At 40.3% G+C, this 26563-nt stretch overlaps 2 protein-coding genes and 1 long non-coding RNA gene across 11 annotated transcripts in view; 1 reads left to right on the top strand and 2 right to left on the bottom strand.

Moving 5' to 3' along the window:
• LOC136444461 (polypyrimidine tract-binding protein 1-like) overlaps positions 1 to 7646 on the top strand; it is a 33652-nt gene extending 26006 nt beyond the window's left edge. For all 7 annotated transcript variants that reach the window (XM_066442015.1, XM_066442016.1, XM_066442017.1 and 4 more), the window contains 7 exons: positions 1575 to 1608; positions 2233 to 2325; positions 3444 to 3541; positions 3670 to 3788; positions 4138 to 4215; positions 4902 to 4965; positions 5449 to 7646. In XM_066442015.1, the coding sequence (XP_066298112.1) occupies positions 1575 to 1608; positions 2233 to 2325; positions 3444 to 3541; positions 3670 to 3788; positions 4138 to 4215; positions 4902 to 4965; positions 5449 to 5520 (558 nt within the window). In that variant the 3' untranslated portion in view covers positions 5521 to 7646. The remainder of the gene's footprint in view (positions 1 to 1574; positions 1609 to 2232; positions 2326 to 3443; positions 3542 to 3669; positions 3789 to 4137; positions 4216 to 4901; positions 4966 to 5448) is intronic.
• The window catches only part of LOC136444474 (uncharacterized), a 456752-nt gene that overhangs the window by 173890 nt on the left and 256299 nt on the right, over positions 1 to 26563 (bottom strand). The gene's annotated exons all lie outside the window — the stretch shown is intronic.
• LOC136444463 (N(6)-adenine-specific methyltransferase METTL4-like) overlaps positions 7377 to 26563 on the bottom strand; it is a 36277-nt gene continuing 17090 nt past the window's right edge. For 2 of the 3 annotated variants that reach the window (XM_066442025.1, XM_066442024.1), the window contains 5 exons: positions 21042 to 21111; positions 19687 to 19861; positions 16859 to 17039; positions 15352 to 15443; positions 7377 to 8713 (listed from right to left, as the gene is read on the bottom strand). In XM_066442025.1, the coding sequence (XP_066298122.1) occupies positions 8657 to 8713; positions 15352 to 15443; positions 16859 to 17039; positions 19687 to 19861; positions 21042 to 21111 (575 nt within the window). In that variant the 3' untranslated portion in view covers positions 7377 to 8656. Of the gene's footprint in view, positions 8714 to 15351; positions 15444 to 16817; positions 17040 to 19686; positions 19862 to 21041; positions 21112 to 26563 lie in introns of those variants that run through there. The other variant, XM_066442026.1, reaches the window with a different exon arrangement.

Here is a 26563-nt window from a genome sequence, read left to right on the forward strand (position 1 = left end):
CAGTTCACTATTGAAAAAAAATCCTTGCCACACACCCCTGCTAGAGCAAAACAGACAGTGTCTTGGTGGACTGATAGCAGCAAGTGTACCATGAAAGTTTTGAGACACTTGAGGCAGAGGTTTCCTTGATGCTTTAGTCATTATATCCCTTTCTGGTGTTTTGTACTGAAGTTCAGTTTATGTTATGTAGTGATTGATCCATTTTTGGTTTTCCAGTTCAGGCTATATTGCATGTAGATGAAGTGGTATAAATTGTTTTAAGACAGATGATTGAACTTCAGTAAAAGATATCTTTGTTTAACTGTTGGTTGATTAATATTTTGACTCCCTAGACTTGGCTCTGGCACTGTCCACACATAAGTTGGGATGAAGGTGTTGACTTCATGTGCACACAGTTGAAATGTGCCCTGTTTCAGTAGCCTTGATTGTTCCTATATTCTGTTGTGCATTGTCCAAACTTCCCCCTGTTTCCTCTTGCTAGCCTTGCTATCCTAGCCTGTGTGTTATCTATACCAAGCCTGAGCTACTAGGAAGGTGGTGTAACCAAGTTGGGTATTGAACAGGACTGCACCTCCGTTCTAGCAGCTTGGGCTTGCCCAATGCACTGTAAGTGGGAGCATGAAAGTCACGTGCTTGCCTCTCTGGAGAAGTCCTTGTTTTTTATTTTTTTATTTTTTTGTTTCATTTTCTGACCTCTGCCTGTCAAGCACAGGCCCTCTTTGCTCTTTTCTTTCCTGCAGTCCAGGATACACGTAAGCTCCACACTCTCAGCCTCTCCACTAGAAGTGCTCCTCAGACTTTTTTTATGTCTTAAACCCTGCTGACTGGGGCTGGAACATACATACTACCTACCAAAAAAATGTTTTTCCTTTCCTTTGTGGTGGGTGGTGAGGCAATCGTGCCCGACTAACCAAGACCCCGACGTTTAACCACGGAGCCTCTGACTTTCATGTTCTCACTGTGACATCTGGACCCATGCTGTGGCTAGCTTTGATTGTTCTTGACTTAATCCATGCACAATGACTTAAAAGCAACGATCCAATCACATCTTATGACTAGCCAATTTTTTCCCAAAGAAAGTGTTGCGATCACTAAACAGTGATTGACATATCCTAATTGATTAATCACTGGCTCCCACTGAGCTTTACTCATTCCTTCTGCATGGTTGACACAACCAGGGATGTTTTGGCACCGAACTTTCTGCAGAATCCGGCATCATTTTACTGTGTACCCGACATCCGACCTGCATGGATTATCATTCCATTGTTAGATATTGTTGTTCTTAATGTATTTTGAGCATTTTTATGTACTGACTTAATAATTTTTTCCATCCCTCTTCTCTTTCCCGCTTTTTATATTTTATGCACGGATGTTATGTGAATGCAAACGATCTCTGCTCCTGAACCTCTGCTCGCTATGGATACCATTAACCGATAACCGTTCACCACGTCTCATCACCACCACCACTCCCGTGTCCGTTCGTCCGTCCGTCCGTTCGGATTGATTCCCTACCGGCATCCATTACTGCTATCTTCTTCTACACTATCCTGTGTGTCTTGCTCCTCTCTCTAAAGATGGTTACACCCGACGCTCTCTTTACTCTATTTGGTATGTGTCGTATGCACGGTTATACATTTTTATATTCTATTTCCTTTGCTTTTATATTTGTATTAAGAGAGAGTAGATTATTTGCACGTTTGAATTCTTTATTGCACCTTATGTCGCATGTTTCTTGCATGAGTATTTGATTTTATGTCTTTTGCATGAACTGCCTTTGATCTCTTTAGTTTCTGTTAAAGTAAAAAAAAAATGCGAAAAGATTTGAAAGAATCAAGTCTTAACTCCATGATTCTTGCGTCAGCCGTACTATTTATTTAACTTTCCATGGCACTGGTTTCAATTTGTTTTGTAGTTTTCATGAATCTTTACATAAATGTGTGAATTATACATGCTTGTATTTCACTGATTCTCTCAAGAAAAAGTAATGAGGGCAGTAATGCGCCTGAAAGCTCCTATATCTTTGCATTTCTTGTTAATCATGCTGGTGTTTCATTTAATCATTTTGAACACTTTGCTTGAGATCATGTGCTTTTTTGCTCTTTTTGATGCAACACTGACATAGAAAACAGGCACCCACTGCACACACATTTCCCTGTGACACATTCCACATATACGGCTTGGTCCGAGACAAGCGTAGTAACACGTGGTTTGTTACAACTTGTTGTACTGCAGGCGTCTATGGGGATGTGCATCGCGTAAAAATCTTGTTTGCCAAGAAAGACAATGCACTGATACAGATGGCTGAACCTCACCAAGCCAACACAGGTACCCCCTACTGAACGCTCGTCAAAATCGCAATTTGAGGGGAGACAAAAGAATTTAATTTGAAATATCAGACTGACCATCCTCTGCCATTTGTAAGATTATACAGCTTCCAACCAAATATCCCCAGCTAAGGATATACCAAAATGTTCTTTTTTTTTGCATAAATTCCTTGATGTTTTATGATAATGACTTTTGGCTTGTTGCACCAGCAATCCAGCAGATGTTTGTACCTTCCCAGGATAGCGATCTTGATGTGTGTGACACACCTCAGTTTTTACACAATTTAGTTTACCATTCTCTTCTTCTCTGCTCTACAGTCCAAAGAGTTCAGTCTCTTCAACTTTGCGTCTCTCAGTCATTTGCTTGATCATATTTCATGTTCATTGCCCCTCCATTTTGTCCCTCCGACTACCCGGTAAATGTGCCAATTGTGTAATCTTGTCAGCACTAGACTTTGTACATGTATTTGTTTTTGCAGTACAAAAAACTATATACTACTACTACTACTTACAACTTTGAATTTCTGTATATTTCTGCATTTCTTACTGTGATTCTGAATATATCTAACGAAGTGTAATCAGTTTTACTACTTGGCTCTATCTTTGATTTCTGCTCTTTGAACTTCCAACTTTGATGAAGTGCATTCCAGTGTTTTATCTGGTACAGGTTCAATGTACAATGTATTTAGCATGTCAAGTCAGTGGTTAAAACTCAGAGACAAGCAGGGCAAGAAAACTCCAGGATCTGATAGGAATCTTAGTGGCACTTTGCAGGAATTTATCCGGGAAAACTGGACATTAAACCAGTTTTTGTGCTCAGGAAAAAATCTATGTGTCCTTAGTCAAAGTAAATAACTAAAAAGAAAATCTGCAAATGTAGTACATGTAGTCATTTCAGTATTTCTGCACAGGATTGGACTTGAAAAAAAGCCTACGTGTTAGTTTAAAATCACAGTTCCTACAAAAGCTGGGTAGAAGGCATTAGACTATCTTGAAAATGTGTCAAGATAAAAGTGGTACCTGAAAGTTGGTCAGAGAAAGTCTTTGGTACTTGTGAAAGAGCAGGATACAGCCTTACATAAATGTGAAACTTACGGGATGATGTGGATGGACTTTCAGCTATGCAACACCTGAACAACCTGCGAGTGTGGGGCAAGAACATCCGGGTCACTCTGTCCAAACACAACCAGGTGCAGCTGCCCAAGGAGGGACAACCGGTAAGACAACACTATTGTACACTTGAGCAATGAACTTCAATAGGATCAATGTGCCAATGTCTTTCTATTTACTTCTTCACAAGCATGGTCTTTGTGTAAATTGTTCTTTTTGTATTCCTCGTTGAAAGGATGCTGGTCTGACCAAAGACTTCACAGCATCCCCGCTGCACCGATTCAAGAAACCTGGATCCAAGAACTTCCTGAACATCTACCCTCCCTCCGACACACTTCATCTGTCCAACATTCCGTAAGTTTTTCTGCTATAAGTGGTGTTAGAACCACAAACTCATGTCTCCCTAGCTTCCCGTAGTAGTGACACTAAATCTTACATTATTTATGATTAAAAAAACACTTGTCATTTGCATGCAAGAACTGCAATGCCATGTGAAGTTTTATCAACCAGGAATGTGTTCTTGCCTTGAGTCGGAAGATTTTTTTCAGGGAAACCTGGCAACGCCTTATATTTACATGTTTATGTAGAACATACATGTACAGGTATGAAATATGATACAAGATACACTATTGCATATTCAGACCCCATCTACTGAAAAACTGTATGTATTTTCCCCCGATAACTGTCTGTTTCATGTCAACAGAGCCAGCACCACGGAAGAGGAATTGATAGATCTCTTCACAAGCACGGGGGGTGCTGTCCAAGCCTTCAAGTTTTTCGCGTAAGTATGGCCTTCTATCCTTATGAAATCGCCCTCGGCCATCCTGTATTTTATGTTATTGGGTTGCCATGATGTTTTTGTTAGATGCTATTGTACTCAATGAATATCAAGGCAATTTAAATTCAATGGTATGATAGATAATGGATTTTGTGTTTGTATGCATCTAATGGTCTCGTATCGCAATTAGGCCGTACCATTGGTTTACGTGTTATATTGCGCAACTTTTATGGCCGAAAATCCAACAAAGAAACAGTTTTTGTGGAGATGTTTTGCTTTCTACTGTGAGCACACTTCTTTGTGAGGCACTGAAAAAAATGTCACAAAAATCTGACCCGGTGAGCGATATTTATGGCATTCATAACTGCACTATCCACTACGTTCGCAAGTGGCCCTCTTTGGCCGCCAGCCCCTGATCGCATCACTCAGAACGAAAACGCCGTACATGTCCGACAATCACTCGGATGCCGAAACTTTCCTACCTAATCCTGGCAGTGATACACAAGCTTTCATCCCAAATCCTTAATATATCAGGTGGGGTCGATTAAAGACAATTTATCATCCACATGAACACACCCTGTTGGGGCCTATTCATATTTTTAGACCGCGGATTCTTTGAGACTGTACACTCGGAGTAATACAGGCACAAGACCTTACAGTAATGTCGGAATTTGTTCTTTGCACTTCAGGAAGGACAGAAAGATGGCGCTGCTCAAGATGAGCTCGACTGAGGAGGCAGTGCATGCTCTGATCGTATGTGAAAACGTTACTCAACTTTCACCTCTTTCTTTCTGTAATGTTGAGAAATGCAGGGAAGTTAACAGACAGGCAAATGTGTAAAATCTTTTATTTCAGAAAATATGCCACGACTGACAAATTTACATTCTATTTATTCATAGGAATTACTTAGTTTAAAACATAAGGATGTTTTTCAAGATATTGGTATTGGTAACATGTCTGGTACATGTACATGCTGTAAGTCTTGAGATGTTAGTTGTGGTTTTATTGTGTGTGACCTCTCGACCAGGAAATCATGGCACTGTGAATATGCCTTTTTTATTGTAATACATGTACTTTCTGCACAACAAAATTGTTTCAATTACAAACTTAAAACATAGCAAAAATCTCCTACAGTGATATCAAGCCCAGAAATCACATGAAATGTTAAGATTTAAGTTCAAAGTCAGTTATGAGTATGAGTCTAAGATGGCTAAAACCTTCTCTCTGATGTTCCAGAAAATGCACAACTACCAGCTGAGTGGCTCCAATCACTTGAAGGTTTCCTTTTCCAAGGGACAGATCAGCTAGTTGCCATGGCAATACATCTGTCTCCCTGACAACCAAAGGACCAATGCTGCAGTCTTTCAGAGTTTAATAATTCCTGTACAAGTAATGGTAAATTTTCCAGAGGATGGCATTTCTATTGGTCTTGATTGGCATGGGTCTGCCATGTTCCAGAAATAATTTCATAGGGCTCAATATACGTACTATAGAAGAAGGGTGATAAGAGAAGATTTGTACTTTTTTGTTGTTATATTGGAAGATTTACTAGTCCTTTGTACATTGCTCTGGAAGACTTCATGATATATCTGTATAGAATGAGGCGGCCAGAGTGCTTGTAGCCGCTTGAAGACTAGAGGACCCACTTAGCATGTTAAATCGTACAATATAAAAACATGTATTTTCTTATACATGTAATTCATTTTATGAGCACTTGTATTGAGGTGTGCCTTTCCATTATTAATCGGACATGTTTGTTGTGTATTTCTATTAATTAATTAATGTGTCTCAGAACCTTGTAAGATTGGACTTTGCTAACGTTATAACCTGTGATATTTCTTTGGGCATGGAAGGCACAGTTTTTTATTGGACTTGGTTCGAGTATTTCTGTTGCTTTGGGTGAGTATTCAATAAGAAAAGGAGACATATTTCAGAATGATTCCCCCCAATATAACATGTTTAGGAGCAACAGATACTGATCTACTTTATGGTGGCATCTAAAGTGATAATTGTGAGTTGCACAGGTCCTAGTCCAATTTTATAAGTGTTCTGGGTCAAGTGTAGTGTGTGCTTTAATAGCTTGTACAATGTATATGCCTTGTATATCCAATGTGTGGATTTCACCTGCTTGTCTTTTGACAATGTATGAAACTTGTACACTTGTAATGGCCTTGTTATTCCAACTGTACTGTTCCCAACTTGTATTGTACCCACTCTGTTCATTGGATTATATATGTGTGTGTGTGTGTGTGACCTGAATGCTTTAGGTTTTTGATAAAAATACCAAAATCAGAGATACTTTTGTAACCAGATAGTTTGTACATCTTACAGGGAAGAGAGGAAAAATGGTGAAAAATCGCGGCCCTTACGTGTAATTTGGCAAAAGCGATGACATCAATATCAAAATGTGAAAATTGTAACCTTTAAGTGCCTTATTTGGTTAAACAAAACAAATCCAGGGTATATCATACTTAAGCGATGGTGCTCCCTGTATACTCTACTGTATTCTTAATTCTTAGTCTCTGGCATATTTATCGTATATCAAAGACCTTAATACATACAGGTGTAGTTCTAGTAGGTGCTGTATAAAAGCCTGGACCTCGGCAAGCTCTAAGATTATAGTGTGAAGCATTAGTTGTTTTCTTTGGAGTTTGTAGGGCTGATCTTTTAGACAGACACAGCAAAACAGAATGAGGACAGGATATGGACAGCCTATGGGGACACTCCATTCCTTTCCCCTCTGAAATTCTTTTGCTTCATTCTGAAAATTATTGGTTATCTAGCAGTGATGCCATTCAGTTATGATTGGAATTTTTAGAGCATTAGAATCAGAAGAATCACTGTCAGTGGAGCACAAACACGTCTGATGCTAACATAACCAGATCTGCTAGGTGGCGCCAGGTGTTGCTGTCTTCAGGAAAGAGTTTGTGTGATTGAACACTCCTGTGTGGGTGTGGGGTAGGGCATCCTTCTGTTGAACCCTAGGGCAAAACAATTACTCGATATGATGAAAGGGATGTACTGTTTGTTCCTCGTTCGAAAGGAATCCTGCTGTGCTGTAAATATTAGTACAAAGAGGTTGATTTTTAAAGAATGGGGGATACAAATTTTCAAACCTCACAGGCTACTGAATGATATGAAAAAAAGATTTGCAGCATCACATCTTTATAAACAAAGACAGCATTTGTATATTTATTTTATTATCCAGACTAAAACGAATATACAGAGGCAGCATATACATGTATATGTGTGAAAGCCAGAGATACTTACTACAAACGGACATACTCCATATCATTGTCATTTATTTGATGTGTAGTACCTTGATTTTTTTTATCTGTAGGCTGCAAGATATACCCAGTAGTAGCAGAGGTGTAAAAGAACATATTTGATGTTGTAAGTGGATGAAGATATGAAATAAAACATATCTTTTTGTACGAATCGCATCTTGAGTTTTTATGTTCCTAAAGCTGTAGTAACAAATGTCATAGGTCATGGTAGGATGGGGTTAAGTGAGCTTACCTAAATAAATCGTTGTGCGACAAAAAAACAGCTGTAAAGGATTTTGCACATAGAAATGTAAACAAACTTGCCAACATTCCTGCACAATCTGCAGCCTTATCACATTACCAATCATCATAAAGTACAATGTAGCATCCTTAAACCATTAATACTTACAGTTCAGTACATTTGTTAATGGAAAACTCAAAGGAAGGAACTGATTAAAATGGCTGTTTGCCTATTGTCTGATTTTTATTTGAAATGATTTTTATTGAGAATTATTCACCACATAGAGATAAAATATTGAAAAAGGTTGGTGTTGAAAACAATCTGATTTCACATTGTTGACAAGCTGGGTTGTCTGACAACTATTCAATGTACTTGCACAGTTCTATTAAAGATGGCAATGGTATCTCTAGAGTACGCACCAAGCAGAGGTTCGGCTCCGGCCGGTTTTTGACATGATTTTAGGCGTTTTGTCGGGCTTACTATTTTGTCCCATTTTCTTTTTGTCGCCCTTGAAGCTTGGCATAAAAAAATGCCTAAAATCATGTCAAAAACCAGCCGGACCTCCGCATGGAGAGTATCTCTACAGCTTGTTTTCCTGCACGTCCCTCTTGGCAGATACAAGTTGAAACTTGATCAGCTGAACAGTGGCACAATCAAATTGAAGCCATTTGAAATTTGCCTCTCAAGGTGAAAGGTAACAATTTTACGATGTTTTTCCACTAGAGAATGACCCACAACCCCTCGTCAAACTGACCACATACAATATAAGAACTGGAGAGATCCCTGATGTTGTATTACTTTTCTAGATTCATGCTGCCAGACCTAAAGCTGTTCTCAGTAAAGAGAACATGAAAGATAGTTTGACTGCGGATTGCTCCACACTCACTCATCCTCTTGCACGTAGTGCGTAGAGCCCACACTCAGGAGTCAGGACCTCTCAACTTGGGAACGCCTTGTCTTCATTGAAGAAGTCTAGGTGCTGGAATTTGATGACCTGCAAGGGGAAGATGAAAGTATTATCTGATCTTTATATCTCTGACTCATTTAAGGGGCAAGTGGATATGTTAATGTAGTATGTGACCAGGGGGAGGTAAAACGGGACAGCAAGGTTAGAGGGGAACAAACTAAAAATAATGGGTGCTGCTGTTTTTGTCTGTGGGACCATGAAAGTGAAATTAGGTTTTATGGTCTGTAATGTTACATATCTATCCATACACTATTCCAAATTGTGCGTGATACAAAAATCAAGTCTTTTCTGTAATGTTCAGGTGAATTTTGGATTGAATATTAGACATTCATAAAACTAGTAAGGCAACATTTGCAGGAGCAAATGCAACATGTATCGCCCATTTCCCTCCCCATGCAACAAGCGACTGGCGTCGAGGCTTACGTTTGTTGTATGTAAATGATTGAATTGAAGACCAGTCAGAAATAGATCTCTCCCATCCTATGCAAGGATGGGCTCTTGCAGGCACCCATATTCATACTGGACCATTTAAAAAACACCTCCACAAAAAAAACGGGACCTTTTTGATAATCAACCAAGCCCAAAATTGAATTTTTAAAAATGTCCCCTCCTACAAGAATGGACTCTTCCATCGGTGTATGGACCAACACGTATCATGCAAATTTCAGAATGTAAACAACACCCCGACCAATCAAACCACGTGAATCGCATTGGAACTCAGATTCGGATCAGCCATTTCCCGACAAATCGCTTTCTATTTTTTTATTTATTTGTTCAGCTGCGTACAATGTACCGCAGCCAAGGCTGCCCAAGGCTGACAAATCGCTTTCTAACTTGCGTTAACGACTACATCTGACCAAACAAACTCGCCAGTGAGATGGTGGAAGGTGTCAGCTTCCAAAAGACGTTTCAGATCGACAATTTTGGCACTTTGGAAGTAATTGAATCCGCCCGCGATTTAACGTTTAGAGAAAAGTAGTAGAAACTAGAAGTTAAATCACGGGGGGATTCAATCACTTCCAAAGTGCCAAAATTGTCAATCTGAAAAAGTCTTTTGGAAGCTGACACCTTCCACCATCTCACTGGCGAGTTTGTTTGGTCAGATGAAGTCGTTAACGCTAGTTAGAAAGCGATTTGTCGGGAAATGGCTGATACGAATCTGAGTTTCAATGCGATTCACGTGATTCGATTGGTCGGGGTGAACAACTAGAATCTAGATTTCTTCTGCGGAAGAATTTCCGCAATCCGAGAATCCAGACAATTTTTTATTATGCAGCGAACAGTTCTTGTACCAACTCAGGTTTTGCAAAAGTTTCACAAATTTCTGCTAAACGTACCGCAAATTTCTGGTGCGTATTTCGTGTACTGTAACACTGACACATACCACCATTGAAAAAATGTTGCTAAAGAAAGGATACACAACCATTTGAGGCCTTTGTGTATTCTTAGTGTTGGTGAAAAAAAGTTATTCCTATTCCTGGTGTGAGAACCTATGTAGGAAACGAGAGATGCTGCTTTATCTCTCTTTCTATCTATAAGTCTATCTATAGTCTAGGGAGGATTGTATACAAGGCAACACACACCAAGCTGGGTTCGATATGAATTGTGATCATAGTTTTATTGTGCCTAAACAGACGTTACTAAGCGAATCTCACTTATTCTACTTTCAATATCCGATCCGATCGCATGTTATCAGACTTATACATAGAATAAGATAAGATACCAGACTACACTAAAATACACTACAAGCTACTCTACAACTACAGACTAAGAGCTACTACTAACACGACTACATATCACCCTCATTAAATCAGGACCCCTATCGCTCCACGTTACATCGCTCGCGAAAGGGGCCCTGATAAAAAACGCCGCCAGACATGGTTCTGGCCACTGGTCTGCTTCCCCTCATCGGAAGCAAACGCGCAAAGAACACTGGGAAGCTATCAACCAATCAGGTTACGTGTTACATCGTTGCTTTGGTTACCCAAAACAAATGGCAGCCGATAGTTTTTCTTCAGCTGTGGAAGACTTGTTTGGATAAGAGCGGCTTCGGCAGTCCACCCTACTACTACTGCTTGATGGCAGAGACGTATTTCTAAGTGTAAGGACAGGCGGAGGGAAGAGCCTCTGTTATATGGGCTTCCCAGCGGCAGCGAAAGCCGAGCAAGCCCACCGACCTTGTCCGCGACTTCCGTCTGGAGATGAGTTCGTCAGTCCGCTCATTGCCAAATAAGGCCAGCTCATTAATTATTCATGAGCAAGTGTCAGCGACGTCGCCATGTCTGGCGGCGGTTTTTATCATGGCCCCTTTTGCGAGCGATGTAACGTGGAGCGATAGGGGTCCTGATTTGATGAGGGTGCTATGTTGTGTATATGTGACATTTGTAACTGAGGAAGAGAGGAATGTTGATAGATAGAAAATATGCAATTGTAGGCCTAATTTGCATAATCAATGAGAAACTACTATAATTCCATACAGGTAAATGATGGCAATTTCATACTTGTGGCATTTGGAAGTTATGTGAATGTGAACATCGTTGCATCAAATTATGCTAATAAGGACCTCATTTGTATAATTGATGATAAATGTTAGCATAACCTTCTTTGTTAAGCTCATACTTTGGACAACTTCTGTTATTTGGGTGAAGACAATCAACTGGTATGATTTATAATTGATGAGAAACACTCCTAATACGTCAGGCTCGTTCTCAATGAAATGTGCAAAATAGCCATTTTTAGGGTCGAAAAATTGATCAGCTCATTTTCCAAGCAAACCTACCTCATTTTTTAGCTGAACATCTCCTTTTGTGATCCCAAAAATATTACAGCTAATTTATCACGGGAAGTTGCCTAAAATTTCTAAGCTTTGATTAGATGTCCTTGGAGTTTACCCATATTTTTGCGGAAAAAAATGTTGAACATCAGTAATTAGATACTTCAATTTTGGAGCTTTCATGTCGTGACATCACCTTCAAAACCTATAGTTGAGGAGTCAGTATCTCTGGTAAAACGCCTGTCAAATTTAGTGCCATGCTGACGATTGCTGTTCAACTGTTTCATTACCTTCGCCGAGAAGGTTATGCAGAGGGTAGCGTTTGTCTGTCTGTTTGTTTGTCTGTTTGTAGTGGCACAGAATAACTCAAGAACGCCTTGATGGATTGTCTTGGTATTTGGTATGTTGGTAGGTTTTGATGAGACCTAAAAACGATGAGATTTTGGGCCCCCTAGTGGCTTCTTACGGTACTGCAGCGGAACTTCCTGGTTTGATATCTCGTGTTCTGGACATGCTATGGAACTTATTTTTGAGTGGTAGATAGATCTTTGGACAGGGAGTAAGTGGTGTGGGTTTGGGCCCCCTAGCGGCTTTTTTGGAACTGCAGGAGCAGGTTTTGCGTCTGACTTTGAAAGGGAATAACTCAAGAAGGGCTTGATGGATGGTAATGATTTTTGGTAGGTAGATAGCTTGAGTGATGATGTCCATGATTAGACACTTCTTATGCAAATCAGTATCTAATTTGCATAATTAATGAGGAAAGTTTATACATCCGCCAAATTCCATGATAGGACTCTGAAACATGTGACATATGTAACTGAGGAAGAGAGAAATATTAATTGATATGAACTATGCAAATGAAGACCTCATTTGCATAATTAATGAGAAAATACTATAACAAGATGGCCTTGGTGGATGGTCATCATTTTTGGTATGTGGATAGCTTATGTGATGCTTAGTATGATTGGACAATAATTATGCAAATCAGATTCTAATTTGCATAATTAATAAGGCAACTTTAAAAATCCGCTTTGTTCCATGATATGACTATTCAAATTGTAACTGAGGAAGAGAGGACTGTTACTAGATAGAAAATATGCAAATGTGGGCCTAATTTGCATACTTAATGAGTAACTTGTATTATTCCACACTGGCAAATGACGGCAATTTCACACATTTAATACTTTTTTTGTGGCATCGGGAAGTTATGTGAATGTTAACATCGTTGAATCAAATTATGTTAATAAGGGCCTCTTTTGCATAATTGATGATAAATATTAGCATAACCGTAGGCTCATAATTTGTTAAGCTGATACTTTGGACATGTTATATTTGACGACAATCAACTGGTATGATTTATTATTGATGAGAAACACTCCTAATACGTCAGTCATAAAGGTTAAAATCATTTGGCGAAGGTATGAGGTCGTGGAACTCTAGTTCAGGATTAATATTGTCTGGATTTGTCTTTGCATTTCGACTTGTTTGAGATATTTAACAGAGACGGAATCTGATACTTCTTGCAAAAGTTCGATCCTCCGTTGATCCGAATAATTTAACTCTTACAGCATCTATAGAATATTCAATGTTGCGAACTAATACTGCTTAGGAGCAGTAAAGCATTTGGAAAGGAGGGGGAATCGCGGAAAACGGTAACGGAGATTACATACTGTCGCCAAAAGGCGTGTTAACCAGACGTAAGTCGCCAAGTTGTAATTGATCGACTTCTGATTTCTTTTCTTCTTCAACCATATCAAAGGCTATGGATTACTTATTGTCTTGAGATTTAAAAAGAATTCAACTTTGGAAACAAAATCTGGAAGAAAGAGTAGAAAATTGGAATATGATAACCCTACAGGGGGTTTCTCTCAGTTGAATCTATACTTTTCTATTCTAGTTCAAACGCTTTTGCCTTATGGTGCACAACTACAAAAAGTTCTGCGCCAGGTTATGTATTTTCCGCAACAGGTGTAATCTCCGTTACCGGTAACGGAGCTTACTACAGTAAAACTTCGGCTTTTCCTTCAAAGGGATTTCGGCTTTTGCGTTCCATCTTTTATTATTAAAAGGACGTATGGGCATTAGAAAATGGGCAGCGTTCCTACACCAAGCCTTGTTAACAACACAGAGAGAATCAAACAATGATAACAGAGATTACATTCATTACTGTACCGTCATTTGTTCGAGGAGGTGGTCCACAACTGATAGCAAACAGTTCTTATTTGTTCCTTTTAAAAGCCACAAAAGCTTTAAGTCGTCATAAAAACGACAGGTTAGCACCTTATATGTGGCACATCTTAATGTTAGGAACGTCTTACTTTAAACGGTAACGGAGCTTACCGTTTTGGGCGACAGGCATAAACCGCCTTGCACAGCGTACAAGTACAGTGACAGGACCGATCTGACGTGATTTGTCGGAGGGCATTTGTAGCTGGATTCACCAGTTAACCGGTCATTCTCTGAACTGAATTGTTACATTCTCGGCTGCTTTTTAAATTTTGCATATCTCCACAGCCGACAGCCGTTATTTATGACTCTTTAGGCCACCCATCGCCATAACTTTTTCGAAGTCAAAATCCATAAGTAATTTTGAGGTGCATTTTTCGTGAAACATGATATGTGTTGTGGGAAAATGAAGAAAGCATCGATGGTGCCCTTAATTTGGCTCATATCAACTCGTAACGGCTGGCGATAGCAATTTGTACATTCAAATGAGAACGAGCGGTCAGTCATAAAGGTTAATATCATTTGGCTAAGGTATGAGGTCGTGGAGCTCTAGTTTGTTTATGCGTAGGCCCTACTCAAGCTATTTTACGCATTTTCAGTGGCAAATTTCTTTGAATACAGTACGCCAGCACGTTGCACATATTTTTGACGCATGTATTTACACCGCGATGGACGTAGCTTTCCCGACTATTACCATCGACACTTCGCCAGTTCAACAAAACACCTCAGTGTGCACTCGTTCAAACCTTACTGCAGTTGAACGCTATGCAAAGCTACCAGTCGTTGAATAAGCCCGATGAATTTTTGTGTCCTTCTACGAGTTCAGAAGTTACTCGAAATATACTGCAGTCATCTTGTCCAAAGAATAATCTCAAACCAAGGAGGCTATGTCCTGGCTTAAACAGCTGCAGTGTGGAATATTATTGGAATATAATATTGGAATGAAAGACCCTTCCTCATTGGGTGTGCCCAAACTGACCAATCAGGTCTTCTTTAATACTAAACATCACGTGCGTATTGGCTGCCGGCGCATGCTGCTTCCGGATAGCATATTATGGTATAGTAAACGCTGCGGCGTGCGCGCGACACTGGAAAATAATTAAAAAACGCAAACAAAATACTCTTGAAGTAGTGTATGAAAAAAATGATAATAGGGTCATCTTTGTAAATATCCAATGCACAACTACACCAAATTTCAGGTCCTTTGGTTCAAATATTAAGGCACTGGAGGCCAAAATGTATGTTTTTGGTAAAAAAACCCTCAATAAAATCCTTATAAAGACATTTATCCGAAAAATAGAAAAAAACGTCTGGGGGTATGCACTTACTCTACCTACATACCAAATTTCAGCTCATTTGGCGCGTGGCCCAGGGATGACCGATTTGAAGACTTGACAGGAGGAGAAAGAAACATTACAAACACAATATGTACCGCCCATACCTATAGTATGGGCAATACATAATTAAAGTTTTGTTGCGCACATTTGGACAGGCCAACAACAATGCTCCAAGACAAGTGCCTATTTCAATGACTATCCAACATATGACAGAATGACCAGATCCTGACCAGTCTGTACACACACCATTCTACAGGGACCAACATTATTCCATACTCATGTGACTGAACACCCAATGAATATCAGCTACAGAAATGGAATGTACCCACCTCATTGCCCCAGCTGGTCCAATTGGGCTGAAGACACCTGGCAAACAGCTCCAGGCAGATGGGTGAGGGTGGCAGGTACTTATGCAAGACTTCTACAGCAGCAAAATAGATCAATCCATTAGGTTTGTTTGATCACTATCTTTCATCACAAAATAGAAGAGAGATAGAGAAAGACATTTTCCAGAAAGTTTGAACATAAATGTTAGGCAACCCTTTTTTTGGATAACAATGTGCACACGTTTTGGCAAATTTACCAAAAGAGGAAAATAACTGGGATGCCCCCTCAGAACTACAGGCAAAGATTTTCGACAATGCCATAAATTGTAAAAAGAAAAAAAAGGTAATGAGTGCAACAACTGTTGCATAACCTACATGTACATGTGCATGTACCTTGTACAATTCAATGAAAGACTTAGTACAGGTACAGCGGTTTACATGTAGGTACAGTTGATTGTAACGTAAGTTGTACATGGTACATCATTACACATATAGTGTGTGGAAAGCACTGCTGGCCCGCATCGTCGACAGGTGAAAGCGGCAATGATGATGATTGCATATAGCCAACTGTCTTTCATAGGGGTAAATTGTCATCTTTGTTTCAGGACTCGCATATTCTAATCTCAAAAAGTTCTCTTAATTCTCAAGAGCAAGCTTGTCAAAATTGTCATCTCTAACAAACACAGTATTTACCTATCCTTAGTCTAACAAAAAATGCATCCACTTGTGCTTCAGTTTGTTTAGGTCCGGACCTGTCCCTAAACAATTTTACAGGTACTGCTACAGGGTTTAGGTACATAGCCCTACTGTGAATGTTCATCAATACACATATAAAGCTGGAATAATAATATAAGCATGTTATATGTTAAGCTTATGTTTAGTTCTGAATACATGTTTTTTTCAAAATTATTAAACAACAGAAGAATATACGGGACACAGAGGTGATGCACTCTAGCTGTAGCTAATATTTAACATCACCTCTGAAAATAAAAATTACAACTTGTATAGACAAATACAATAACAATAAGAAACAGCAATTGGGTGGTCCAATACAAACAAGCAATATGCGCAACAAACAAACAAACAAACAAACAAACAATATATCAACACACCTGTACTAGGTTTTAAAGCGTTTGCTCGTCATAATGTAGTCCTGGGTCAAGCCCAAAATTTCACAATTGTAATCAGACGAAACAAAGGATGAACCCCTTAATAACGAATAAATGAGGGCTTAATCAGACAGACCAGTCAAGATCAAGTACAAGTATGGGGGCCAATAGGTTCCGTAGGTTGCCGAGAAGGTTTAGTCTTTGCTGACTGTATATAGGGCAGTACAGAAGATAATGAACAACGCTTTCGCTTCGACTTCCACAAGTGCAGGCTGGACTTGTAGCTAAGTTACGTGTAAATAAACTTTGGTTTAGACAGCACGTGCCGGTGCGAAGACGTGTGAGGAGGGTGCAACATACATGTTGGCTCCCAGCACTACAGAATCAGGACACAGACTGACCGTCCAGCTGTGGTTTCCTGGAATGTATGACACAGGGCACACTGCAGATGACCTTGTGTCTGGGTAAACTCATCTCCATAGGATCCTCTGATTGGTCCTTAAACCTGCCCAGCATGATTGTCTCATATGGCTTCTTGTGAGGTGAGTCCATGGGGAATACAGGCTCACCTGCTCTGGTGACCTGAAATGTTACATAGTTAGTACATGGACATATGAGGGGTGATCAATATAAGTCCTCGGCCTCAGCCAGAAATAAGGTGCACAACTCAAACTTTTGGGCATGATTGTGTAGTATGACATTTTTTAGCAATATCCACCAAACTTCAAATTATTGTGATCATTACTTTACAGACGACACGCAGGAACATTGGGTGAGGTAGAAGGATAAAAACATGCGCAATTAAGCTGTGACTTGAGGTGTGCGGGCCGACCTTCTCTGCTGAAAGTCAGATACCCACTTCTTTTTTGTTGAAATAAGAAGGGAATCTTTATCAAACATTTTGACAATGTCTTCGAAGATTTTATGCCGATTCATGGCATGAAGAACTCAACCCACACAGCTCTGATCACAGTGCACCCTTGTTTTTCTCGTCACTTACCTAATATTTTTCAAATGGACGTCGACTAAAAAGTATTGGCCACAAAAATTTGAAATTTGGTGGATATTGCTAAAAGATGTCACACTACATAATTCTGCCCCAAAATTGTGCACCTTATTTCTGGGTGAGGCCGAGGACAAGATCACCCCTCGTGCCTTTTTAGAAAAATAAAGGTACATCTTGAGGCAAGTATGTCAAGTTAATATGGTATGACCACAATGCAGACTTACATGATCACATCGTGAATTTCTTTAAAAATTAGTAACTCAAACTTTGCCATAATGTCACAACATAGTGCTAAATGTCATTGTCCCAGAGCTACAAATGATAGTGCTAAATATGAAGTTACACATGTGTAATGGTGGAAACCTCACAATGCCAGACATACAAAATCTGCACGGCCCTTAACCCTTAGGCTAATAGATACGTATCAGTACTGGGAAGACAATGTCCAGCTGTCTTTCACCTTCAAAGCATCAATTTTAAAGAATATTTTCATATCAATTAGACAGAAAGGTCATTTTTCTAAAAGTTGCACCTGACAAGATGAGACAGTCGAACCGCAGGTCACCCTGGAACGCGTTATTCTCTAAGATAAGGCGTTTGCCGCATCACGATTTGACCCCGTTGCATGGGGGTAAACAATTGCCTGTCGTACAGCAAAAATACCTCAGACCTACATAATGTTTAAACTTTTTCAAATCTACAGGATTTGCCAAGTACAACCATGTACATATTTCTTGCTTTGCAAAATGACAGCGAACGCCGTGGCTTTCAAAACAATAGCAATTTTTTGGTCAGTATATTTCTGCTTGTCTTTTTTACAGTTCACTTGGATCCAATTAGCTTTTTATATAGCGTGATAGTCCATTTCTTCACCTTTAAATTGATACCAAAGTCTCCTGGTTAATTTCATAGGGAACACTTTTGCCCCGAAAATATATAACATGTCAATTTTTAGGGCGTCTTTTTCTGAAGGAGGAACCAAACACAATGACCTTTCACAATGCTTTACAGAACTTAAAACATAATATATCTAATGACAATTGGTCAACTTGCACATGAATGCCACTTTTTCTAGCTTCCAGATGATATATCAGTCTTATTCGGAAGTGTTTCAGAAAATTCCTATAGAATGGCAAAACTAAGCCGTTAGTGTTATGAATTTTCCCAAACACCTGCTGAAAGTTGCAACATTACACCTGACCTCACCTGACCCCCGTGGCGGAAAAATGGAACGTACCGTCTGGGTTCAACCATTAGAACGCAGAGTTCGAAAGCGATGGCTTCAAATTTGACTATTTTCAAAAGATTCTAATAGGTACCTTGTACTAAAACCTCTGTCTGTCTGGACTTCACTTTTATCATGTCAATTATTTCATTGCATGCGGTAGCCGCGTTCATACAGCTTCTAATACCAAGAAATGACTTTTGTTATGCCACGCAAAATGTATCAAAATGTATCCAAAGCATGTGAGAGCGTGGATCGGTAGCTACAACTAGGCAGAAATTTCACCACACTGATGTTGGCATTGTCGCAGTTATTTTCGGGGCAAAGGTGTTTCCTAAGAAATTGACCAGGGAATTTTAATATCAATTTTAAGGTGAAGAAATGGACTATCATGCAATGTAATTAGCTAATTGGATCTAGATGTACTGAATACAAGGCAAGCACAAATAAACTGACCAAAAATACACTATGTTTCAAAGACCACAGCGTTCACTTTCATTTTGCAATGCACGAAATATCAACATGGTTAGACAGGGCAAATCCTGTAGATATGAAAAAGTATAGATATTGTGTAGGTCTGAGGTCTTTTTGTTGCACCACAGGTAGTTGGTTACACCCATGCAACAGGGTCCAACCCAGGTCCAGCTGTGACCCGGCGAAAGCCGTCTTAGAGAACGCTGCGCAGAACAGATGCGCATAGAGCTCTGCGGTTCGACTGGAGAGGACAAGAGAACTGCAACCCTTCATTATTGGGACAATATTTTTCATAGTTTAGATCTTGATGTCCTTTATGAGCCAAGCACCATTTCTATTTTATTTCTAAATCATGACTTATACAGCTTATTGTAATCGTTCTGCCAATGTTGTTGTCTGTTGGTGTCATCAGCTAGGACGGTAACTAGGTAAGGCTTATCCATTCCCGTTTTGCTGCCCTTTCCATTTTGTATGAAAAATCCTGATAAACAAATAAACAAATCTATGCTGAGAACAAATCTCACCTTCAACCAGTGCCATTCTGCAACAGGTTCTATCGACCAATGAGGATACAGACTTTCTCTCACAAATCTCATATGCTGCTGCCGATTGGTTACCCATGTTACAACCAAGCAGCCAGGAGCAGCAAGGGCAGGGATTGGTAGTTGGAACAGTTGCCGTGGTGACAGAGATTCATACCTACAGATTAGATAGAGACATGTTTGAGAAAACAGTCCAAACTAGACGGGCAACATTTGCGAGCAAATGCAGAATGTTTACCTTCACATGGTCTATCTTAAGTTTACGTTTCTACCAGGAAGGATAAGTTGTTCCATTTCTAGTTGAGCCGTTGGCACAGGATAAGTCCATGACACAGGATAAGTCAAGAAGGGACGGATGAATTCTCATAATTTTTGACCTCTAAGTGACCTTAATGAAGACCAACAAAATTTTTGCACAATCAATAAGCAAGATTCATATTTCAATAATGCTAATTGACATGAATACCATACTCATGACAAAGATAACAAGGCTCAAGAGCAACATTTATTGATATGAAGGCCACGCCAACTTATTTTGTTGCTTCTCGGAATAGCCTGCCCTGTTTTTCCCATTTTGAAAAAAAAAAAAGGTCACTACATGTATTCCCATTCACAAATTTTAACTCCCAATTTTACTATCTGTTCAGTTGTAAAACTCGATAGCCACCAAAATAGATTATAAAGGCCTGCACATACTTAGAAAGTGTGGTCACATTGATCATAAGTTATAATTTTTATTTACTAAAACTATTTCACAAAATCAATCCACATATTACATGGCATAAGGTAATTTTCTTACTGAAATTATAGTACCGACGGTACTAGATCAAAGAAAGGGGTGCATTGCATAAAATGAGCCATACAAAGCTGAAACTTGAATATTCGTCTTATTCTTTATGTTATGTTAACCCTTATCTTCACCCCAGACTATTTGCAAAAAAATTTTCAGAAAAAATCTGAGAAGCAACAAATTAGATTGGTGTGGCCGAATGATGCAAAAAATGACAATTGGAATATTGTAATACATTCACAAGTGATTGAACATCTATGCTAGTGACACATGCATGTACGTTAAAATAAAGGTGGATATTATCAGACACACATTTTGTGAATTTGAACACTATTTGCATAATTGATGAAGAATTTCTGCAATATTTGCAACATATGTAATCTGAAAAAATGACCTACTACATGTAGCTACTCCATATCAATTCAACACTAAGGTTAAGTATAATCTAGTAACACATAATCTTACAGGATTATCACTTTAATCATTTCATGAAGCCAAAGCTTACTATCATCATAATAGAATGAGTCAAACTGGAAACACTGCTTACTTTTTGCCTCTCTTCACAGACTTGTTCTCCCAGGGTGGGTCCATCAGGATGAGGTGATATTTCAGGCCTCCTGGAACAACATGGCATGAACATATTTTATAATGACCCCGGTCATACTAAGTCGCCCGAATCGCTGAAATCGCCAAAGCCGCATTGCTGTGGGCTAGTATGAACGCTCCAATTCGCAGCGAATCTACCTCTGGGAGGTGGATTACTACCGATTTGGCCGCATTCCGGGTTAGTATGAACGCTCCAAGTCGCTCGATGCGCATCGGGCGTATTACTTTACATATTGAACCGGACATGGTTCAAGGGGTCATATGCGACGTCAGCCTTGATTTCCACTTATTTGCCGCCATAATACCATATTCGCCTACCTCCTAGCTCGTTGGAAAATTTCGCGGAAATATGACAGAATCGGGCGATTTTGGCCTCTTGGATGACAAAGAGACACACATGCTCATGGCCATCTACGGGGATGTGGGGATACAGACAAAACTTAAGGGATCCCGCCGGAACAAGAGCGTGTATGAGGAAGTTTTACAACTCGCGCTCGTTCAACCCCTGGTGTGAAGGAAATGCGGCTTTGGCAATTTTGGTCGATTCGGGCGACTTGCGCTGCTTAGTATGAAAAGGGTAAATGTTCATCATGAATGTAGCCTAGCTTCCTTTTGCAGGTCGCACAGTGAGCACTGATTCGCGATTTTCAACATTTCGGGCCAGGGTCTTTTGCTGCCTATAGATGGCCTGCTCCGGTAAGGCGTCTAAAAAGGCCCATCATCATAGGCCGCAATACAGGCACATTCCCCAGCAATACAGGTTCCCCAGCAAAAGACCCTGGCCCCAATAAGTTGAAAATCACAAATCAGTGCTCACCTGAAATGATTATCGCCGGCACCACCCGGGAGGCCCGCAAAGGAGGCTAAATGTAGCCTCAGTGACATTTCCCTCTGTTGCTGAGTTGCCCTCTCAGTGAAAGGGCCTAATAGTATGTGTATATACTAGTAACATAAATTATTGTCACCGTCAAGAATTTTGGCAATTGTCTGTTACTAGCTACCCTGGCCTGTACAAGTGACCTATGTCTGTTATTGGCTTCTCCTACCCTGTACAATTGACCTATGTCTGCTCCTGTGTTCTACCACCCTGTACAAGTGACCTAATATGTCTGTTACTGGCTTCTCCTACCCTGTACAACTGACCTATACATGTATGTCTGTAACTGTGTTCTCCTACCCTGTACTGTGTTCTCCTTATTACCCCATACAAGTGACCTATGTCTGTTACTGGCTTCTCCTACCCTGTACAAGTGACCTATGTCTGTTACTGGCTTTTCCTACCTTGTACAAGTGACCTTAATGTCTGTTACTGGCTTTTCCTACCTTGTACAAGTGACCTATGTCTGTTACTGGCTTCTCCTACCCTGTAGAATTGACCTATGTCTGTTACTGTGTTCTCCTACCCTGTTACCCCGTACAAGTGACCTATGTCTGTTACTGGCTTCTTCTACCCTGTACAATTGACCTATATCTGTTACTAGTACTGTGTTCTCGTACCCTGTCATCAGTTGATGTGCTTTTGCTACGACAGGGTTATACCGCCCTTTTTACAGGGTGACATACCATTTTGTTGGCTGTCATACAAGACGGGGATGCGCCAGGTGTCCCGTCCGGGTGAATGTATTTTTGTATTTACGAATTTGTTCAATATTTCTGTATGATAAAATTTAGATACAGCCTGTTACCCGACAATGACGATAAACGTTAAGTTATATAGAGCACGTATAGGCTTATTTTGTCCACCTTTACAATCTTGTCTATATAAAGACAACAAGGCAAGATGTCGGTTCCTACAGGTGCTGTTGATTGGAATGTGCCTACTCTATATTCCTAACGATGTCTATGGGCTGAGTATGTCAACCAATCAAAACCATGATGTAAGTACTAATCAAGTGATGACAACCTTTCATATGCAAAACATGAGGCATCCAGTTGAAAACTGGGACAAAAGAGATCTACTGATTAACCAATCGGATATACATCCAAACCCCGGCCCAATTAACAACACCTGTGCCACGCATAATCTGTTTGACAAGCTAAGGAACAAGAATGGTCTCAAATTAGTGCACCTGAATATCCGTAGTCTGTTGCCCAAGCTGGATGAATTAAGATCTGAAATGGTTAACAATACATTGGATGTATTAGCGCTAACTGAAACTTGGCTGGACGATAGTATAGATGACAATGAATTGAACATTCCAAATTACACGCTATATAGAAAGGACAGAAATCGTCATGGGGGAGGTGTGGCATGCTATGTAACTAATAGAATTCAACATAAGTCAATTCCCGAAATTACTGTTCTAGATATTGAAGGTGTGTGGGTACAGGTGAAACACACTGTCGGTAAACCAATTAAAATTGGCACCGTCTACCGCCCACCAAGTTCAAAACCGGAGTTCTTTGATACCCTTGAAACTGCTATGATTTCTGCCACAGGAACCTCTGATGAACTGTTCCTAATTGGTGATCTAAACTGTGACATGTTTACAAAGAGTTCTTGTAAGAAAATAGATGAACTTTGTAACACTTTCCAAGCAAAACAACTTATAAATGAACCAACTAGGGTAACCGAAAGTTCATCTACATGTATTGACATTATTATAACAACCGCTCCGGAGAAGGTAATAGAATGTGGTGTGGAGTCCACCGGGCTCAGCGATCACAGCTTCACCTACGTAGTGCGGAAGGCTAAGCAACCCCGGGGGATTCCAAGAACGGCAAGAGTCAGATCCTACCGACAGTTCAACGAAGTGGCCTTTCAGGAAGAGCTGTACAGTGCACCATGGACAGAAGTAGAAAAATGTTCCAACGTTAATGAAGCACTGGGATGTTTCCAAACAATATTGACTGATATCTGTGATAAGTATGCCCCCTGGGTAACTGTACGAATCAGAGGTCACCAGCCCCCCTGGATGACCCAAGAATACTTAGCCATGGCCCGTGACAGAGACTTTTACTTCAACAGGGCTAAGAAAACAAAACTACCTCATGTGTGGGAGACAGCTAAGAGACTACGGAATAAATGTAATAACACAGCAAAATATTTGAAGAAGCAATACTACCACAATGAAATCAAAGACAAAAGTAAAGACAGTAAAAGTCTCTGGGCGAGGCTTAAGACACTTTTGCCAGGTCCAGCCAGACACACTGAAAATGCCTCTAAACAGAATGAAGGAAATACTGCAAACACCTTTAATGAGTATTTCACCGCTATAGGTGCTAGACTGGCCGCAGCTTTCACTAGTGTCTATACACCGATTGTAGGACCACCAAGGTTCTCCTTCAAGTTCACAAACATCTCCACAGAGTTCACGTACAAACAACTGTTATAGGCATTCCTCTAGGGAAGAGCACCGGGCTGGATGGGATAAGCAGTCGACTTATTCGGCATGCTGCACCTGCGATTGCAGGTCCCTTAACTTACATCTACAATTTGTCTCTTTCTACCGGTGAAGTCCCCAGGGAGTGGAAACGGGCTAAAGTGACTCCACTGTTTAAGGGTGGTGATAAAGATGACTGTTGTGACTATAGACCTATATCTGTTCTTCCATCCTTTATGAAGATGTTTGAAAAAGCTGTTCATGCCCAGATATATGCCTTTCTAAACGAACATCAGATACTTAACAAATTTCAGTCAGGTTTTAGACCCGCTCATTCTACAGCAACAACATTGATCCATGTCACTGATACTATTCTTGACAACATGGAGAAGGGACTCTTTACCGGTGCAGTCTTTCTTGATTTAAAGAAGGCCTTCGACACGGTATGTCACACGATCCTTCTCGATAAGTTAAGAATAAGTGGTTTCCAAGACACAGAACTGACATGGTTCCGCTCCTACTTAAACGACAGACAGCAGACCACAGTGGTAAATGGGGTCTCAAGTGATTTCATGAACATCTCGGTGGGAGTCCCCCAAGGGTCTGTACTGGGACCGTTACTATTTATTCTTTATATCAACGACATGCCTGATGTCCTACAGCATGGAAAAGTAGTACTGTATGCAGACGACACTGCACTGTTTTATGCGTCCAGTACAATCAGTGATGTAAATAGAGCACTGAACCAAGATCTCCGAATATGGCTAGAATCAAACAAACTAACTTTAAATGTGAAGAAGTGTAAAGCCATGCTTTTTGGCACTAGGGCGAAGCTGCGACTAGGTAAAGACCAACTGACAGCAATTCTTTCTGGCACATGTTTGGAAGTTGTCTCCAGCTTTAAATATCTCGGTGTCTGGCTTGACTCGTGTCTAACATGGCAAGACCACATAGATAAGTTATGCAATGGTGTGTCGGCGAGACTGGGTGTCTTGCGGCGCCTTACCCAAGTTTTGCCACAATGTACCCTTGAGATGCTATTCAACTGTATGATCCTGCCCAAACTGGACTATTGTGATGTAGTGTGGGGTAACTGTGGTAAAGGCCTCTTAGATAAGATACAAAAGCTACACAATCGGGCTGCTAGAATTATACTTGGGCTGTCATATGTATCTCACATTGGTAATACTGAACTCTCAAGTCTACATTGGAAAACCTTAGCAACTAGGAGAAATGAGCACCTGCTACAAACAGTTTATAAGTCTGTTCACCAACAACTGCCAGAATATCTCAACGTCTTTCAGATGGTATCGGAGTATCATAACTATCCCACACGCCACAGTCTAAATCGATCTATGCAACTGCCTCAGACACGTCTGGAATGTGGAAGGCGAAAGTTCAGCCACAGAGGTGTTGGTGAATGGAACAAGCTACCACTTTCAATGAAAAATGCTCCAAACAGTGTAACGTTTAAGAGGATGTTGAAACAAATGAACTGACCTCTGACCTCACCTTACGATAGGAACGGAATATGGACTACGAGTATGGATTATGGCTCTGTAAATTTTGTATGTATCGGTGTATATGTATTTTAGACTTATGTTTTGTACTGATTGTATTGTGTTATCCAGGGCCCCACTGCAAAGCAGTGTATAGTGCACTGAGTTGGGCCACCCTGGCTAAATAAAACAGAAACAAACAAATGGTATAAATCACTGTATGGCTGATACCAGACGGAGGTTTGCCAGGCCTCCATCCGGATGATTTGTAGTGAATAACCAATTCCAGACAGATTAGGATTTGGACCATCGCACACCGGAGCATGCCCCTACTCTTTTTCGAAAGGTGTGGTGAGTTCTTTTACATGTACGGGGTGTGGCTCTACCCAAACACGGGACCTCCATTTGACTCCTATCCGAGGGACGTCCCTAACCCTAGATGAGCTAGATACTTAGTACTCATCTACACCTGAGTGAAGTGAGGAAAGTCGTGTTAAGTGCCTTTCCCAAGGGCACAGCGTCAGGGGGCAGCTCAGAATCGAACTCTGGTCCCCTTGTTTGACAGTCAAATGTTCTATCCATTACGCCACACGACACCACCTACCTTGTAAAATTGACATAGATGTCTGTTACTGGCTTCT

This window comes from Branchiostoma lanceolatum, chromosome 11, assembly GCF_035083965.1.
Source record: "Branchiostoma lanceolatum isolate klBraLanc5 chromosome 11, klBraLanc5.hap2, whole genome shotgun sequence".
In the NCBI taxonomy this organism is placed as follows: Eukaryota; Metazoa; Chordata; class Leptocardii; order Amphioxiformes; family Branchiostomatidae; genus Branchiostoma; species Branchiostoma lanceolatum.